Here is an 18,679-nt window from a genome sequence, read left to right as displayed (position 1 = left end):
GACGTTTCCATAAGTTTTGAAGGTATGGATAAGTTCTAAAAATCCGGTTCTCCTTATCCGGGTCATTAACTCCATATGGTCCAAGAAAGCTGGCACACTACCTTTAACGCCCCCCCCCCCCCCAGCAAACGGTGGGTGGCGAAATACCCCAGCAACTGCCGGGTTAACAATCACTGACATCGGATTGGTTCTGTGTTACCCAATGGCGTTCAATAGACCTCTGGCATACCTGTTTTTCCACTGTCGTCAAAACATGATTTTTTTTCGCGAAGGCTCGCTCACAAGCAACATATGCCCTGCGAAACGAAACTCGTTTATTTAACCACCGTCAAAAACCGTCCAATAGACCGCCAACATGCGTTCCAACTTCCACCCACATGTTCATCACATGAACGGAGCACGCGCGGGACGACGCCGAGGACTAGGCATAGGACGTCCGCAGAGATCACAGCTTCACCGGTTCTGACAGTATAACAACGTGTCATGGAGTGGAGATTCTCCGGGGCAACAGATACTGGGGGTGTGGGAAAGCGACACAGCTTATAAGGCATCACGAGCGTGCCCGCGTCGTCCTCAGTGCTTCGCTCAACTATTATCAGGCTGGTACAGGACGCACGAAGTGCTGCGGTAGCGAGCCTTCCGACCTCGGTCCTCCGCCACATCACTGATAAACTTTACGTTGTTGCTGCACAATACACAGTGCCGGAGCGAAACGGCTCAGCTAGCTTTCTTCAACATCATATTTCGCACATTCCAACTGCACAGAATGAACCTCCCAACCCACGGGCTCTCAGCACACACGAGCGGCAGCCGCGGGGCGGCGCTCACTGCACCTGACGGGTCACGTCGTGCAGACTCTCCTCCTTGACGTCGGAGGCATTGGGCCGCAGCTCGTAGTTGCAGATAGTGACGCCGTGCCGGTGTGCCGGAGTGAACTCTCCCCGCAGGCCCAGGTAGTAGAGTCGCGTCACGTCGCCGCCGCCCATGTTGCCCGGCACGTGGACGGTCAGATGGTGGACGGAGGAAAATGTCACCACTCTGGCGGAGGGTGGGTGAATGTCAGGTGGCGACATCTATTGATTGGTCACCAGCGCCACCTAGCAGAGAGATCGGAAAGCAGACGTGGCGATGTGCATCACGCACAGATCGTCCGACAAATATTTCTGCCTGCGCATTCATTGTTCTTTTTCTCATTTTAAGATTAACGAATTGAACTGGAAAAACGCTCAAGAGGTACATCAATTGTGAATCCTCATGCTTTTCATACTGTCATCACATGAGCAAAAAAGCTATGGCAAAATCCAAGACGAATATTCGGACTGGCGACGAAGCACGGTTGGCCGCATCGGTATAGCGGTCCTGCCCGACTTACTTTGTGCTGTACTCCAGCTTCCCCTCCGGATCACGATGGAGCTCAAACTCCTGATCAGGCGGCGCGCCCACGTCATCAAACGTCATTTGAGGCCGGTTCTTGAAGCTGGCGGCACGAGTGCGTCAGATACGTCAGATCGCAAGTCGCAACATAACAGAAAAGTTGTTGTTCAATGCGGCTGTTTTGCACGTATTCATTGTTTGTTCTTAGTGGGTTATTGGAGGAAGGACTGTAGGCTGAAATATGTGAAAACAGTACAATAACAAGTCACAATTACAACACGAGTACCGGTAGACTGACGTTTTCCATGGTTTCAAACTTACGATCAGGGCACACCAAATGACAAATAATTAATTCACCCATTTCACGAATACAACATATTCACCAAATACTAGCTGACCGTACACTGGCGTACTGTTTCAGAGTTCAGACACATCGACCGTTCCACAACCGCACACATGAAACAGTTCTAAATTTTCAATCGCACCGACCCCCGCACCTTGCTGCAGCTCACCCGTACTTACAGTCTGATCTTGGTGGGGTGCGTGCCCTCCTCTCCACCGATCAGAATCAGCCCCTTCAGCTTGATGTTGCCGGTGAACCTAAAAAGCCACGAGGAAGTGAGCATTAAATTGATATTAGTAGCTTTAGTATGGTGACTGTTCTCCATAGTGAATGGCGATTCTTATATTCAAACATAACAAATGAAGCCAGTCATTTGTTCTTTAGAAACATTGATTATAAAACAAAATATTGATGCATAAATGATCTTAACTTACGGTATGTTTATGAGTAATTCCGCATCAGCATCAGAATCCACGTACTGTAAAAAAGGTAAGAGCATTTGGTAAAATCTTGTCAATACAACTTAAGGCTGGTTCAGTCTTATTTCTGAAATGTATCCAACAGCCAGTGTTCTATGACCACATTTCCAAGGTCAGAATTCAGAAAACATGCTGGGCAGATATTGTCCTGCATTGATCATCAGCAACTCTAACCTCTGCTCATTCAGGAAATACCAGGCAGGACTTAGAGCACAGCATCTATTATGATCAGTGATCACAGTGACTAACCACAGACCATCCTGTTGAATGTTTTAAGCAAATAGCAATCAGAACCAGCCTCTCATCACACAGTACTCAGGAAGTAGACACTTCCACTGTCAACACTTTGTCAAGCTACTGGGCATCTACAAATTCATGATGACCCTTCACTTTTTTGTGATTCAGCTTCTAGCTAGTTCAGCACAGATACAGAGTCTTTTATACCAAGATTTCTGAGCCTCCAGAGTCCAGACTCCTAAGCCAATCATACTAGCAATCAGTGAGCTAGGTAGGTAGTAGGGGTAAATATTTACTTTAGGACCGGCACACTTTTTCAAAGGGAAATTTTTGACAATCTTCCATTATTTGACATCCTTAATCAAGAAATGATACTTACATGTCACCAAAACTGCAAAAAGTCACACAAAAACTTGATAAAATCCAGCCACCTCACCCCGCGTCACGTAACGTACACCGACGAAATTATACGAATGCGGCAATAAGGATAAACAACGTGTTTGCGCCGTTGCCATTTGCGAAAAGGAAAAATGTGTGCATGTTTAATTCAATGAAAATGACGTCATAATACCAAACAAAATAGAGGAAATGTTGGGAACCGGGGTTTTTGGGTGGGGGAGCAAATGGGGTAGGATAGCAAATTAAACACGGAAAAAATTATCAGAACATAACCTAACCTTACCTAACCTGACCTACTGATATTTGCCTACCCGGGGATAAGGAAAAGTTGCTCGCATGAATAGATTGCAAGCAATGGTAGGTCAAATATTTTTAGGTTAAGTGATTGTGCATTAGGCTTCAGGCCTTCGGCCTGAAGCCAAATACACAACCACTTAACCTAAAAATATTTGACCTACCATTGCCTGTAATCTCTCCTAAGGCATTGCCTTCGGCACTGCCGCTGCTTCGCGACGAGAAATTTCATGACGTCACTTTCCTCACAGTTGAATATCATCGTATATGTATTCACTAAACCTTGGAGCGCGGTGCGTGGCCGGTGGAGTACGCAGTCGGTGGGGATCTGCGGCGGTGACGGTAAATATTGTATTGGTGCATTTAAGCTTGTTTGTGCCATGAATGACTATCAGCTATGAAATCAAAAGGTCAAATTATGTCATGTGATATGCTTCTTACTATCACTTGGGGTTCGTGACGAAAGTAAAGGCTGCCGGTCCTAAAGTAAATAAATACCGTAGTAGGTACCTTTTCTTTGTCGAGCCTGTTCTCCCAGGCTTTGAAGATAGTCTTGCCCGATTCTTCTTCCTGTTCATTTAAACAGACTACATGGTCAATGTCAATCTTCTGGTAGAGGCTGTACATAATGCCCATCTCTGATGGGTCCACGCCGGTGTCCTCATGGGCACAGTCACCATGGTGGTTGTGGTGGTGGTCATCATGGCCTCCCATCGTGAAGACAGGCAGAACTGGCTGCTACAAAATATGGACTCCAGTCTGCAAGTAGTGTGTATGAGAAAAGAATGAAAAACACAAATGTTGTCAGGATACATCAAAGTTGAAACTTGAACAAAGCTACATGTAACATACCTAGTCTTTGTAGTTTTTACCTATCCACAAGAGTCAAGAGACAAAAGGCCTGCTTTCTGCAACAAAATATTGATATATTTATACATCTTTGATCCCTTTGGCATCCCTGCCTTCAAAACTTTTTTTTCAAATGCTACGATTATCACATAAATTAACAGAAAGTTAAAAAAAATCATAAAACCGCAAACTATACAGTTGAAGGGGACACCAGTCGGGGAAACTATGGTAAAATCTGCTATTTTTAGCAGTCTGCTATTTTTAGCAGAAATCTGCCAAAAATGGGTACGCATGTGACGTCATCGTACCCAAATATAGCAGATTTGGGTACGGCCCCATACAAAAGCAGATCTGCACCCTAATTGAAGCAAATGCGCATCAAATGCCTGGCAGATTCATGATGAGAATAGTGCTGAGGGTGTTCTCTGCTATTTTTGTTCAGATCCGACTATTTTGAAATTCATTAGTCGGATCTGAACAAAAATATCAGAGGACATTCTCAGCACTATTCTAATCATTCATTCATAGTCGGATCTGAACAAAAATATCAGAGGACATTCTCAGCACTATTCTAATCATGAATCTGCCAGGCATTTGATGCGCATTTGCTTCAATTAGGGTGCAGATCTGCTTTTGTCGGGGGCCGTACCCAAATCTGCTATATTTGGGTACGATGACGTCACATGCGTACCCATTTTTAGCAGATTTCTGCTAAAAATAGCAGACTGCTAAAAATAGCAGATTTTACCATAGTTTCCCCGACTGACACGTGCTGCTTTGTTTACCCCATGGATGAAGTATTCCTGGATAGGACACTCCCTATTCCCCAACACTAGCGCCGGCGACCAAGCGGCCGCCCTGGTGGCGGAGCTCCGAAACATCGGCGGCGAGTGCGCCGGCGGCCGCCGCACCGGCTTCCGTGCTAAAAACGCGGTAATGGAGGGCGAAATTAGCGAACTTTAGCTCATAAGACACAATTTCAGACACTTTAAACATAATTTTTAGTCCTTTCTTATAATTATTATGGCTCCATTTAGTCACTATCACATAAGGAATCATTACCTGATGCCCATAAACTGAGCCGGTATTCTTGACTTGCCGATGCAATTTATCATCAAATATCATCGTTCCTTGGCAGTCAAACAAGTTCCTATTGATGATTTAATACAAATATCAACTTATTTTCATGTTATCGCATAAAACTTAACTTTATTCCAACATTGGCTCTTCGGCTGTAATCACGAACCCTCACTTGTCAGCAGAATTTAAGCAACTTCTTAAATCAAAACTGGGAAAAGAATATTTCCATGACATTCCTCAATTCCTGTTCTACCTGGTTCACAAAAATTTTCATCAAAATCGGTTATAGGTAAGTAATAAACGACAAAAGTATACAAAAAGACACGCTCCGCCCATAGCCCGCAATGCTAAAATGACGCCAGCGCCCTCGCCGTCGGGAAATCCGCCGCCGCCGCCGGGTGGTCGGAAAGTCGGAAAATCGGCGGAGTGTCCGATCCAGGAATACCTAATCCATGTTTACCCTCAAGAAGCTTCATATGCGTTATTTATGTTCGAATGCTGCATTTTCATTAGATGAAACTGCTCTCAAATAGCAGTTGCCACGCAACTTGCGAAAGTTCCAGCGATTAATGCTAGTTACCTAGCAACAACAGTTTCAGTCCCGTCATTTTCAGCTTTCTGAACAGCATTTGATGATATGGTTTGTCGTGTGAGCCATAATTGTATAAAGTTAACGGGGTCTTTGCGCTGTGTAGAAACCGAAAGTCACATTTTTGTTTTTGTTTTTGCTTTGTGTGATTGCTGGTGCACGGTAAATTAGGTACTTTTTCAGGTCCTTACTAACAATTAAAAGTTCACTTGCATTTGAGGGTTTCAAGATCTCCCAGCTATTGGATATTGTTATAAGATCCCAGTTATAAGATATTGTCCCAGCTATTGTTATGGTTATTTGTGTTGTATGGTCCGTGGTCGTGACAAGCGGCAAGGCGCAAGGCTATAAAGATTTTGATAAAAGTATACATTGAGTCCGAGTGACTGTTAAAAGATAGTTTTTATATTCTTACATTATTTGACATCCTGAATCCAAAATGATACTTATATGTCTTGGAAATAAAAGAAAAAACATAATCAAACCTGACCTAACCTTACCTATTTACCTACAACCTACCAACCTACAACCTACAAACCTACAACCTAACCTAACTTAACCTACAAACCTACCAACCTAAAACCTAAAACCTATAAACCTACAACCTAACATAACCTAAAACCTAAATTTTTTGCTGTTACATATTTGTATCAACAGCGTCACAATTGTCCACTCGGACTTATATTTACTAATACCAAGATTTTTGCTTATTTAGCCTAACTTACAAGTCATGTTCACTTCGTGATGATCAAATACATTTTATTCAACAGATCGGCAATTGGCACAATGTCATCTCGGAACCTGAGAAAGCTGAAAGGGAAGCCAGCTATTGCTGAGGAGCCATCTCCCCTTCACCCTGGGGATGAGGAGGAGGCCGATGACCTGACCAGTGACACTTCATCTCGACCAGCCAACATCTTCAGCTTGGTATGTCTCATTAACCTGCACCCTGCTGGGGAGGTGTTTCAATGGATATTTAAAAAATAGTGACTACATCTTTTCTGCACATGTGAAAATTTCAGACCAAGGTCACCACAGGTCAGGTCAGGAGGTCATGGCAAGTTATCTCACATTAAGAGTTAATACCTATTTGCCTGCCATAGGTAGATAAACTGAGTGGCTGATCACTGCTGAGGTCATTTCAGGTCAAGTTAGGTCCAGGTCAATTATATGTGTTTGTATGTCTGTGTGTGTCTGTGTATATACTGATGTGTGCACCGATTGTTTTTGTGTCCATATTACATGAAATCATGATCTGAGAAGCTTTTACCAAAAATGCAGTAAAAAAAACTTCACAAAAAGTAAATTTTGCTTGCCTAAAACGCAATTATCTTAGATGACCTAGGTTAACCTTGACCCTGACCTTGACACCTGTACATCGTCGAACAACATGTTCCATGATAGGTGGGAGGTAAGACTGGCAAAAAAAGGCCGAAATCAAGGTGTCAAAAGCTCACAACGCCCATGGCAAACGCAAGATGTTGAGAATTGGCCATTTGGGTCATGACATGACCTGAAAAACAAGGTCATATCTCTGAAACCAAAAATCACAGAAACTTGAAATTTTCAGTGGACATCAAGAAAGGATAGAGGAGCAGCTATACGAAAAATCAGCCTTCTAGCTCTAAAAATGTTGAGTGCAGAGCAGAAAGACTACCTGGGGGGGGGGGTGGCAACCCCCCCCCCCCATGTGCGGGCGAGGGTTAATTTCTTTACATATTCTGATGTTCAAATTATCGCCAAATTATTCTACCTAAAATTACGAACACGGCATATCACTATGTATGTACAAAACTGATTATCTGCGCGAAACTGGTAAAGATAACGGGACTAACCAAAACACTTCCGACCACTTAAACTTCCAAAGCCTCAATCCATAATTTAATATTGTATAATGTATATATTATCAATCTTTAATTTAACTGTAGTCAAAAAATCATCAACGAAACAAAAGTAAAAATTGATTGTTAATTACTAAATAGAAATGCCTTCTTGCCTTAGTCTTTTGCCTCACTAAACAAATACCTAACCTCACTTGATCTTTGGCTTGGCCCACTCACCCATGGCTGAATATCTTGAGGTGAGAGTTGATTTCAAATGAGACAGGGTGCAACTACTTGTCTTATTATTATACTCCAGAAGCTGAAATTGTGTCATTTTTTATGTTATTTGATTATGTCCTTTTATTTGCACCTTTCTCTCATTTACCTGTCATCCTCTTCTACCCCTCCCTCAGCTGAATGAGTCGCAGTCGGAGACTGACGTCAAGGAGGATGACGACGTCGACACGAGTGCGCCGGCGCCGCTGCCGCAGACGCAGGGGAAGCGGAAGCGCAAGAAGAAGAAGTCCTCGCGCCGGCCGGCGGCAGCCAGTAGCGAGGATAACACGGTGTCGGAGGTAGGCGACGTCGTGGTGCGAGCGGTCGACGTAAGTCGGCGTTGCGATTGGCGCGTTGAATGGAGACGGGGCGGACCGGAGGAAGGTGTGCTGGTGAGCCGATCGGCTATGCTAGCTGGACGGTAAATTCTGTCGGTAATACCAGCAAGTAGCAGGACAATGGGGAGTAGCACTCGAACAAGACGTCATACGGGACATGGGCCGATTTTATTGCGACCTCAAGAGTCGCGTTTGCTGCATCTGCCGAGGCAAGGAAAAGTAAATAGTAATAGCGTGCATTGGAATAGGAAAGAAATGGGTCGTTTTCATTTAGATACAACTGTTTTGAGCTTGTCGCCCATAGTTCATACGCCGCAGGACCAACTGGGTATGGACTATGGATGGCTAGCGCTTACTCTTCGCTGTTGGGCGCCTAGTTACCTTGAGCCCTTGAGTTTGTCTTGTCAAACTCAGCTTCCAACCCTGCCGCCAGGTGGACGAGGTCGACGCCAGCGTGCTGGAGGTGAACCGCCTCCTGGGAGAGATCACCGTCCAGTCGCCGGCCACGGAACACACCAACAGCACCATCGTCAAAAACGTGCTCACCATTGAGCGCAAACATCTGGTGGGTATGAGGACAGCTGTTTAGAAATGTGGGCTGTCGTTCAATTAGAGTCGTGGAATACAACTAGTAGAGTATCAATTAGGGTCATGGAGTATAGCGGGCTGTGTTGGGTTGAGCCTCATGTTCTGTAACCTTGCAGGCGCGTATGACCCCTCTGTCGTCGTGAGTGTGAGCCACAGTTAATAACGTAACGAATATCTCCGTTTTGGACGAGAAGGGCCCGTTTTGTCACGAATGTCTCCCCTCCAGCTCTCTTCTCGTCGTATGTGGCTCTTGCACCATCAGCTGTGACACCCCCCCCCCCTCCCCATCTCTAACACTCCTCCATCCATCCGTTGGGCAGAACCCGGACGCGGAGATGCGCCGCATGTTCGGCCGTGACGTGGTGGACCAGCGGCGGACGGGCCGGCGCCGCGGGCCCGGCCACCCGCGCTCCTTCTCCATGGTCACAAACGTGCACCGCTTCCCGCCGCCCGTCAAACTCGGTGAGTTAGTTCCCACCAAACTCGGCTAGTCACGGTTATTCTTATGTATGTATGTATGTATGTATTAACATCAAAAGCCTTCCACATATGGCGTGGCGAGTACGGCTTGTACGTTTATAAGATGGTGTCAGAAACTGGATGTCGTTCAGGTCAGTCAGTGCTTCCTTTTGCTCCTCCAGCAGTGTTGGTAATTTCGTGATGTCAGGGCTGTCGATAATCAATAAAACTATGTCAGCCAGTGTCAGGTCACAGGGGTGTCACAGTGGGTAAAATGGCCGCCACGATTGGTCACGTGTCTAATACTTAGCAGTTTTTGTTCGGTTGTTTCAGTTGTCCTTCGGCTCCGCACCGCTCCCCTTTCCACTCTGTCCGGCGGCTGACTGCTCTGATCTGTGCCGATCCCCGTGTTAACCTCTACCCTCCTTTGGCAGGTTTATCGATGGAGCTAGTGGAACAGCGTGGCTCGGAGCAGTGGTTTCAGTTTGTGCACGGCCCCCAGTACCAGGAGGTGGAACATCAGTTCCTGGCCGCTGTAGAGTCGGTCAACCCTGACAACATTCTGGTGGGTGGAACAGAGCGCCCTCGAGGGGGCGGATGTATGAACCAGGACGGACGCACGGGCACACAGACAGACGAACGGATGGATAGACGAGGACGGACGGATGGACACGCTACGACGTACGGACCGTGTGGGACGCGTCGCTCTGTGTACCACTCTCTGCCTTGTCCCTGTTAATATACATCTGTCGTGCTTCTGATCCCTTTCAATCTGTCTTAGATCTGTTAGTTCTTCTACCCTGATCTTTTTGTGTGCTGAACTGGCTTTCTTCTTGTCCGATCCCGACACCGGTTTCCGTCCCTTCGTTATTTCGATTTGTCCCGCTTCTGCTCTATCTCTATCCCTTTCCCTACCCCACTACCTCCTGGTACTATCATATCTCACCCTACCCCGCTCCATTCGACCCCTTATCTCGACCGCTGACCCCGTCCCTGCCCTGCCAGTGACCCGCCTTCCCCCCCCCCCCTCCTACCGTTCCACAGGCGCTGATGAACCGCCACCCGGGCCACGTGAACTCGATGCTGCAGCTGTCGGACGTGTGCCGTCTGGGCGAGGACCTGGCGCTCTCGGCCGAGCTGCTGGAGCGCGCGCTGTTTACCATGGAGGCGGCCGCCCACCCGCTTTTCTCCGTGACGGCGGGCACCGCGCGGCTAGACTACCGGCGGAGGGAGAATAGGTACGGGGAGGAGGAGATAGGAGGAAGAATAGGGGGATAGGCGCGGCTCGACTACCGGCGCAGGGAGAATAGGTACGGCTCGACTACCGGCACAGGGAGAATAGGTACGGCTCGACTACCGGCGCAGGGAGAATAGGTACGGATCGACTACCGGCGCAGGGAGAATAGGTACGGATCGACTACCGGCGCAGGGAGAATAGGTACGGCTCGACTACCGGCGCAGGGAGAATAGGTGCGGATCGACTACCGGCGCAGGGAGAATAGGTACGGCTCGACTACCGGCGCAGGGAGAATAGGTACGGATCGACTACCGGCGCAGGGAGAATAGGTACGGATCGACTACCGGCGCAGGGAGAATAGGTACGGCTCGACTACCGGCGCAGGGAGAATAGGTACGGATCGACTACCGGCGCAGGGAGAATAGGTACGGATCGACTACCGGCGCAGGGAGAATAGGTACGGCTCGACTACCGGCGCAGGGAGAATAGGTACGGATCGACTACCGGCGCAGGGAGAATAGGTACGGATCGACTACCGACGCAGGGAGAATAGGTAGGGAGAGGAGGAGAAGATAGGAGGGAGAATACTGAATAGGGAGATAGGCGTGACTCGACTACCGGCGCAGGGAGAATAGGTAGGGAGGAGGCGTAGATAGGAGGGAGAATAGGGGGATAGGCGCGGCTCGACTACCGGCGCAGGGAGAATAGGTGACTCGAATAGGTAGGGCTCCACTACCGGCGCAGGGAGAATAGGTAGGGGTGGACTACCGGCGCAAAGAGAATAGTTAGGGAGGAGGGGGGGGGGGTGAAATAGGCGCGGCTCGACTACCGGCGCAGGGAGAATAGGTAGGTAGGGGAGGGGGGATAGGCGCGGCTCGACTACCGGTGCAAGGAGAATGGGTAGGTAGGGGAGGGGCAGATGGGTACTGGTAGACAGGGAAAAGGTTGGTGGGGTGGGCTAAGATGTGTTGCTACTGGTTTCAGCAATATCAATTCCACTGTTGTGGGCGTGTTACGATTTTTATTTGTTTTTATTTGATAAATAATATACTAGCTTCTCTATTTCGTTTGGCTCACCTTTCCCCTTCGCAAACCGACCCTCACCTCCCTCCCTCGTTTCTCCCCCTGTCTCTGCGCCGTCCGTCCGTCTCCAGGCCTCTGTTCCTGGCGCTGTTCCGGCACGCGCGGGCGCTGAGCGAGCGCGGCTGCCACCGCACGGCGCTCGAGTTCTGTAAGCTGCTGCTGTCGGTCCAGCCGTCGGACGACCCGCTGGGTGCGGTGCTGCTGGTCTGTCACTACGCGCTGAGGGCGCACGAGTACCAGTGGCTGGTCAGGTGAGAGCGAGGAGGGGAGAGGGAGAGATGGGCGATTGACACCGCATGTGCACACTGTCTTGCCGGGAACAGACTTGGGCTCCAGAAGTGAGCTTGTAAGCCGTAAGGTTTCAATGTGTGCTATTTCTTTATCACTATGTGGCCGATATGATCAGCTTGTTAGGTCTATCCTCCAGGCTTTACCCATCGCACTATTTCTTGTCTACTGTGGTCACCTGTCTAGCTCTGTTGAACCACTGTAGTAATGCAGGTACTGGGTAATTTTTGCGTTGTGTTGACTTCGTGCTCTGCCGGCAGTGTGTTGAGCCACTGACTGCAGTATGTAGATATTGTACGAGTAGGTACGGGGACCCGCAGTTGCTACTGTACAGCGACCTTTAGTAAATTGTCCCAGCACCTTCACATGAAACAACGATAAACTGTCAGAGGGCACTCACAGGAAACCTCAGCTGCTCTTGTACAGGGACCGGCAGTCGACATCAATGTTATCAGTTGTTACTGGACAGGACAGACGGCTGGAGTTGGGGTTCGTGTACAGAAGCAACTGCGGATCCCCGTACGGTGTCTTGTCCTGCCCTCACCGTCCGCGCTCGCCGGCTGTGTGCAGGTTCCACGCCCAGTGGGAGCCGGTCCGAAACCTGTCTCAGCTGCCCAGTTTCGCCTACTCTGTGCCGTACGCGCACCTCCTGCTGGCCGAGGCAGCCGGCGACTCGACTGAAGCGGACAGACTGAGACAACAGGTGAGGAAAGGAGACACTGAGACACTGAGACAGAGGTCGATAGACATACAACAGGTGAGATGGTCCGATATCGAGGCACTGGCACTGACACTGAAACAGAGACAGAGACACTGGACACTGCAGCACGAGTGGGTGAGACACGACACTGGCCTCGACCAGTTTCATATCCATACGTCTCTGAGTGTCCCCATCGTTTCCTTCACCGCACTAGTTCCACACTCTCATCCACACCGCCTCGCACTACCCACCACACCTCTGAGTGAGACGGGTTCACCAGTGTTCAGCCGGCCAATCCGCAGCCCCGGGGGTCGCAGGGGCCGCCCGGCAGAGGCTCTGGCCGCGACGGATGCGCCAGACAGGAATTAGGGCCGCCGGATGTGAGGCTGCCGGTATTTTCGGAGCCGAGTATTGGGCGGTATTTGTACAGCAGCTGCACAGCTACCAACGGCCGACTGACGACCGATTTAGAACGGCGCAGTAGCTGGGTATGATGACATCAGTATCGACCCTGATGTGCCTTTACGAATGTCGGCATCACAATGTCTATCTAGGGACTGCTAAGGACTGGTGTTTGGTTGGTGCATTAGAATGCTGATATTGCAGACATTAAGCTGAGTAATTGAATAACCAGTAGAATATGTTTATTCATCTGCTTCGATATCGACTTCGATTTACCTTTTTTTTAATCTGTCTCATCCGTTTCATTTCTGTACATTTATTCAGTGAGTGCTGTCTTGTCCGTGTTCTCTGCCCCCTGCGGTGACTTCCGTTGACCCTCCCGCCTCTCTCCCATCCTCAGGCTGACGCCGGCCTGCAGCGGGCACTACTGCTCTTCCCCAGCCTGCTGCCGCTACTTAACGACAAGTGTGACGTCACTCCGTGCCAGGAGGTGCGCGAGTGTCCGCTGTTCCAGCCGGCCGCCGAGCGGAGGTGAGAGGAGGGAGGGAGTGAGCGAGCGAGCGAGCGAGCGAGCGAGCGAGTGAGCGAGTGAGTGAGTGAGTGAGTGAGTGAGTGAGTGAGTGAGTGAGTGAGTGAGTGAGTGAGTGAGTGAGTGAGTGAGTGAGTGAGTGAGTGAGTGTGTGAATGTGAAAGATACGAAGCCTGAACGAAAGAAAGGAAAGAAAAGCGAGGATCAGAAAGGCTATGTCTATGATGTTATAGCTGACTACCAACGACAGGAGCATGGGAAAATGCAGATTGTAGGAAAGGGATGAAGACAGAAAAGAAAAATGCAAGTGTGTGCGATCGCCAATGATATAAAGCAACAATCCTAAATATTGAACACCTAAGATATGTATGACGTGAATACGTACAAGAGATTATCAGCAGTGAAAGAGTGACACCGCGTCGATTATGGTTTACCAGTCGAGACGGGACTCTCATACCGTTTGACATATTCCCGAACCGTCGCGGTGGTTAGTCTGAGGTCGTTTTATTCAGGCACCGGTGGGTGCTGACTGCCACCTCAGACTTTCTGTGTGAATAAGATGAGGAGCCGAGGCTCTCCCACACACACACACGTAAAGACCCGTGGTGTGGGAGTGGGCGATGAACTATCCTCACAGACTGCCTCCGGAAGCTACTGGAGGGCGGGCAGTGGGTTGGCCATTCCGTGAGGTAGGTTAGGGGGTTGCGTAATTGCTCTTGAGCGCAGTACGAGGGAGGTGTATATTGGTAAGATCCTTGTCCGACATCGTAGGCGAAATAGAAGGCGGGTGCTATATTTCTGGAGCTACGAATGACATTTAAATGAACTTACGTGGGATACGTTTCATTGGTAGATTTTGTCGCTGGGAATTGACGTTAAGACTTAACCATATGGTTTCGGCTTGTTCGAGTCGCGAGAACAAGAATCTAGAGGGTTGACAGAGTAGAGTCTAGAGAAAGGTCTAGTTAGTTTAATTGTCTAGAGAACACGCGAATTCAGGTTGACTTGCGACCGCCCCGCTCCTCTTTCCCTTCCCTCTCCCCCGAGTCGGATCTATATCGTCACCACTAACCAGCTGTAACCACGCCGTGCCCACCAGCCGCTCGAGCTCGCCCTGTGCCCACCCGGCGCGGCGGGGCGCCTACTTAACTGATGAGCTCCAACACACGGCCATATTCCGCCCAGAAACTCCAGGCGTGTGCTCCAATGAAGCGAAAAGCCGCTGTGCTAATGGGCGGCGGGAAACGCCGCTCCTCGGAGCCTCTAGGTGTCAGCTGCGCGAACGAGTTTTCCGACGATGCATAATGCAAATTGCTGTGGAACATTTTTATTCATGGCCGATGCACACGAATAAATATTCATGAGCCATCAGACAGGCCGTTTTCGTTTCCTGGGCTGGCCGTATGTCGGCGGGAGCGCTTTATTGGCCAGCGTCTGGCGTTGGGCCGTTATCGCGGTGGTTTACTGTTTGCTGAACCGGCCTGGTGCTGGTTCGGTGTTAGATGCTGGGATAGTGGAGGTGTTGTGTCCCAGACTGGGTCACACCAGTGCTTGGTAATCGTCACAGATAGATCCTTGATCTGGTGAGCAACTTTGAGTGAGTCTGCGTTAAAAAGAGCTGTATGACGTAGGAGTGTCGCTTTTGTCTTCCCACTCTGAGAGCCACTGGTTGGAAATGCTTGATTTGCCATACTTTGAAAGAAACGGTTATGTCTAAAACAATATTTTACCCATGCTGAAACGTCCCAATAGTTTATTTTGACAGACGGCCTAGCTGTCTGTCTGAGCCAGCCGGTCGAGCGTCGTGGTGGCTGTTTTTCATGTCCTCGATCGGCGGCGGGGATATGACCTGACGTCTGGGGTACAACCGCATACCCGTGGGCCCATGACGTCACTTTGTGGGTCCGTTCTGGGGAGTGGCCAAAACAACAACACATACTGGATAGTGTCCTCGCCCCGTATGCCTTCCAAACCTCGGTAGCCAAGCAGTCTCATCGCTGCCTCGGCAAGTACACGATTCAGTGAGGACAGTGCAGATCAACTCAGAATGGGCGAAGATTCTGATGGGCCAATTGAACCAAGCTGGGTTACCAATGGGCAGTGGGGACTCTGGAGCCGACTCAAGCAGTATCCTCACCAGTAAACACCTCCACTTCCCCAGCCGCCACAGCTGCCGCCTCGGGGAGCGCCTCTCCTTTCGTTTTTTGTCTGGGCTCTGATTGAAATTCCTGACTAGCCATCCCACCGGCCTCTGGTCGGCCGCCTGGGCACTGGGCAGTGGAGGGTTGGCTGTAGACTGTTGAGGGGATACATACAGGGTGTTTCACTAAAAGTGTCAAAAAGTAAAAGATCATAATGCACATAATAACAATGTTTTCTACGGATATTTGCATACCATTTCATCCGCAATTGTTGGACATTTTAATATATAAAAACGATAGCACCGTCACTCAAACCTATTTCACATATCCGCCCTTTCTTTTGATGCACCGTTTCGGCACGTGTCCGGAGGTGCCTCACAGCCCGTTTTCATCTTCAGCGTCCAGACTGTCGGCAAAGACTTGAATGGTGCTCTTCAGCTCCCGAAGTATTGCGACTTAAGTCTTCCTCAGCTCTGCGAGAGCTACTGATCAAAACCAGAAGTAAAGCGGTGACAGATCGGGGCTTTGCTCTGGCCAGAGGCGGGCGGCGAGGCAGCTGATTTTTCGGCGCAGGAACTTCTAATCCAGCCAGTTCCTGGTGGTTACAGCCATTATAGTGGCTGTTTTTGATAACTTGTAAGGCCTTGGCAATTTCTGATGTTGAAATTAGCTTCTTGTTATCTTCAAAGACCCTCAAAAAGACCCTGACTTTTTCAACGGTTTCCGCCGAGAGGTGGGGGACCCAGTCTTTTTTGGACTGGGACCGGCATCGAAGGAACCCTTTTAAACCTCTCAAGAAGCCCTTTGAACCTTTTATAATCTGGAACGTAGCGAGGTGAGAGAAAAAAACGTTTCCTTACAAGTCGGCATACGGTTTCAATGTTTCTGATGGCACCAAAGGTAAGTGTAATTCACCCCTCCTGTTGCGGTGTAAATAACCTGTTCTTGTTCTGCATAAGGAAAAAAACGACTAGTAACTTTGGCCTCCTGCCCTCGCTCCGTATGAGTGTGAAATATATCTTAAATGGACGAAGCATAAATGTCCAAAAATTTGCAACAAAGCCACGTGCGCAACCACGTGATTTGCATATTTTATATAACTTTAATAGGCATTTACTTTTTGACACTTTTAGTGAAACACCCTGTAGGAGACCTAATAAGAGCGAATGAAGCCGATCGCTGCCCAGCTCACAGTGAGAGTTGGATAGCGACCGTGAGCACAGAGGCGCGATAAAGTCTGGGTGCGGGAGAGTGATAGGGGGGGGGGGGGGGTCCAGGAAAAATGGTGGCGGTTGGAGGAGACGCTGCCGCAAGGTACACTGTAGACTGACAAGACTGTAGACTCTAGAATGTTTGGAAAGTGTATGTAAACTGCAGAGGATGGGATACGAGAGGAAAGAGAACGACAGATGAAACGAATTGAGAAGCGAAATGAAGATCGGAACTGGTGTAAAAGTTATTGGCAGGTCGGCGCGTCCTAAAACCGCTATAAACAGAGCGAACTGGCCATATCGAGGCTAGCGCGAATGGAGTGAGTTCGAAGAGGACGGCGCCGCGCGGTGAGGTCGGCGCTGGTTCCGGCGGCGGGCAGAGCGCCTGTCGACGGAGCGGGAGGAGGCAGAGCGGAGAGTGACCGGTCAGCCGAGACGCGGTCGCCGCCGGCGGCCGGAGAGGCTGAGTGATCGGGGCACCGCCGCCGGCTGACGGCTCAAGGCCGGCCGATTGACAGAGGTCATTTCTGTGAGCGCGCCCGGCGGATGTGCGGCCGGGCTGGAGTGTGACGGACGGATCTGTGACGGATGTGTGACGGGCGGCTGAGGGGTGTGTGATGGATGTGTGAGGGATGTGTGACGGGTGACTGAGGGATGTGTGATGGATGTGTGATGGATGGTTGAGGGATGGTTGAGAGATGTATGGTGAATGGTCTAGGTATGCCTGGTGAATGGTCTAGGTATGCCTGGTGAATGGTTGAAGGATGGCTTAACCCGCGCCCCGTTGGGCTCTGCCGAGCAACGCGCCCGGTTGGGGGGGGGGGCATTTTGGCCCCCCCCCCCTAAGATCTCGAGAACCACGCAACATAGCGACAAGCGGTAAACGGCGTTGGATAGCCCCAACGGGGAACTACCTTGTGACCCAATTTTATTGACCTAGGTGAAACCGATGACGTCACAGGTCAGATCAAAGGTCCAATTTTCACCGTTTACAGGCATTTCAAGAAATGCGTTGTAAAATCGAGTAAAATGCATTTCATTGAAAATCATCGATGGGGAAATGTTCTTCAAACACATATTTTGCTATTTGAGGTCACTGATACTAGGTCAGGTCACAGAGGTCAGGTCACGGGGGGGTCACAATATGAAAGTGTCGTGTGATACATGTTTTATGGTCCATTTTACATGACAAATGCGATTATGTGGGTCAGGCAGCCTTTGGGGCCAGCTTAGGTCACGTTTTGGTCAAGGTCAGGTCAAGGTCAGGTCAAGGTCAGGTCAAATTAGGTCAAATTTCAAAGTTAATATTTCTGCATAAAATGGGTATCGAATCGATGCAGCTCGTCACGGGGAGTTCAACGGTGGTCTTTGTTTTGCCGTACGTGGTCTAGAATCGCTAAAAATTGAGTTCAAAAATTTGACGTCATCATTTTTGAACAGTTTTTTCGCTATAACTTGGCCAAAAACCGAGATATCGATCTGAAATTTGGTATGTATATAGAAGAGCGCTGGGACTATCACATATATTCCGGTTTTTTGAAATTCGGAAAAATTTGGGATTTTTTTAAAGTTTTTCTAAAAAAATCAATTTTTTGAATTTTTTTTGGTCAAAAACCAAAAATTTTGAAAATCCGAGATAGCAGTTTTGTAGCGCCGCTTTTTGTCTACTAGACCATATAAAGAACTTTGAAATTGCTTGATAACTGTAGATTTGGTGAGCGTTTCAAGATTGCATGTTTTTTGCTCATTTTTGCTCGAACATGACCTCAGTTTGACCTCAATAACTCCTGACCTAAGGTGACCTAAGACTTGAAATTTGGTGTGAAGGTGTCAAATTGATGCCCGGGAAGGTACTGAAAATTTGGCGGCGCTGCGCGCCGCCGTTTTCTTACTATTCAGGAAAAACCACAGGGGGGGGGGGCCAAAATGCCCCCCCCAACGGGGCGAGGGTTAAGTATGT

At 49.0% G+C, this 18,679-nt stretch overlaps 2 protein-coding genes across 10 annotated transcripts in view; one reads left to right on the top strand and one right to left on the bottom strand.

The window, feature by feature from the left end:
- Positions 1–297: 297 nt before the first annotated feature.
- On the bottom strand, positions 298–5,493 carry LOC122375432 (PITH domain-containing protein CG6153-like). 7 transcript variants are annotated; one of them, XM_043354838.1, is made up of 6 exons: positions 4,761–5,493; positions 3,637–3,885; positions 2,152–2,195; positions 1,897–1,974; positions 1,373–1,477; positions 298–1,038 (listed from the first exon to the last, which is right to left on the bottom strand). In XM_043354838.1, exons 2-6 carry the CDS (start codon positions 3,838–3,840, stop codon positions 825–827), a joined length of 645 nt encoding a protein of 214 aa, XP_043210773.1. In that variant the 5' UTR covers positions 3,841–3,885; positions 4,761–5,493; the 3' UTR covers positions 298–824. The 7 variants fall into 7 exon arrangements, with proteins under 7 accessions (XP_043210773.1, XP_043210790.1, XP_043210763.1 ...); XM_043354855.1 differs by having other exon boundaries at positions 5,427–5,493; XM_043354828.1 differs by having other exon boundaries at positions 5,038–5,224.
- Positions 5,494–5,705: 212 nt separating this feature from the next.
- LOC122375415 (transcription factor 25-like) overlaps positions 5,706–18,679 on the top strand; it is a 33,179-nt gene continuing 20,205 nt past the window's right edge. Inside the window, exons 1-10 of one of the 3 annotated variants that reach the window (XM_043354801.1) lie at positions 5,706–5,806; positions 6,415–6,571; positions 7,881–8,042; positions 8,515–8,646; positions 8,990–9,131; positions 9,563–9,693; positions 10,173–10,366; positions 11,520–11,699; positions 12,307–12,439; positions 13,239–13,369. In XM_043354801.1, the coding sequence (XP_043210736.1) occupies positions 6,431–6,571; positions 7,881–8,042; positions 8,515–8,646; positions 8,990–9,131; positions 9,563–9,693; positions 10,173–10,366; positions 11,520–11,699; positions 12,307–12,439; positions 13,239–13,369 (1,346 nt within the window). In that variant the 5' untranslated portion in view covers positions 5,706–5,806; positions 6,415–6,430. Of the gene's footprint in view, positions 5,828–6,414; positions 6,572–7,880; positions 8,043–8,514; positions 8,647–8,989; positions 9,132–9,562; positions 9,694–10,172; positions 10,367–11,519; positions 11,700–12,306; positions 12,440–13,238; positions 13,370–18,679 lie in introns of all 3 variants that reach the window. The other 2 variants (XM_043354793.1, XM_043354810.1) reach the window with 2 other exon arrangements.

Source organism: Amphibalanus amphitrite, unplaced genomic scaffold, assembly GCF_019059575.1.
Source record: "Amphibalanus amphitrite isolate SeventyFive unplaced genomic scaffold, NRLGWU_Aamphi_draft 000041F_arrow, whole genome shotgun sequence".
Taxonomy (NCBI): domain Eukaryota; kingdom Metazoa; phylum Arthropoda; class Thecostraca; order Balanomorpha; family Balanidae; genus Amphibalanus; species Amphibalanus amphitrite.
The sequence above is the reverse complement of the archived record's forward strand: the minus strand, read 5'-3'. Positions and strand labels throughout refer to the sequence as shown.

Bases quoted from the DNA above. Each gene is read 5' to 3' on its own strand.
- LOC122375432 (XM_043354838.1), bottom strand. From the start codon at position 3,840: ATGGGAGGCCATGATGACCACCACCACAACCACCATGGTGACTGTGCC. The intron at 1,975-2,151 runs GTAAGTTAAGAT...GTGGCTTTTTAG, and splicing joins GAATTACTCATAAACATACC to GTTCACCGGCAACATCAAGC. The intron at 1,478-1,896 runs GTAAGTACGGGT...TCGTGCCGCCAG, and splicing joins CACCCCACCAAGATCAGACT to CTTCAAGAACCGGCCTCAAA.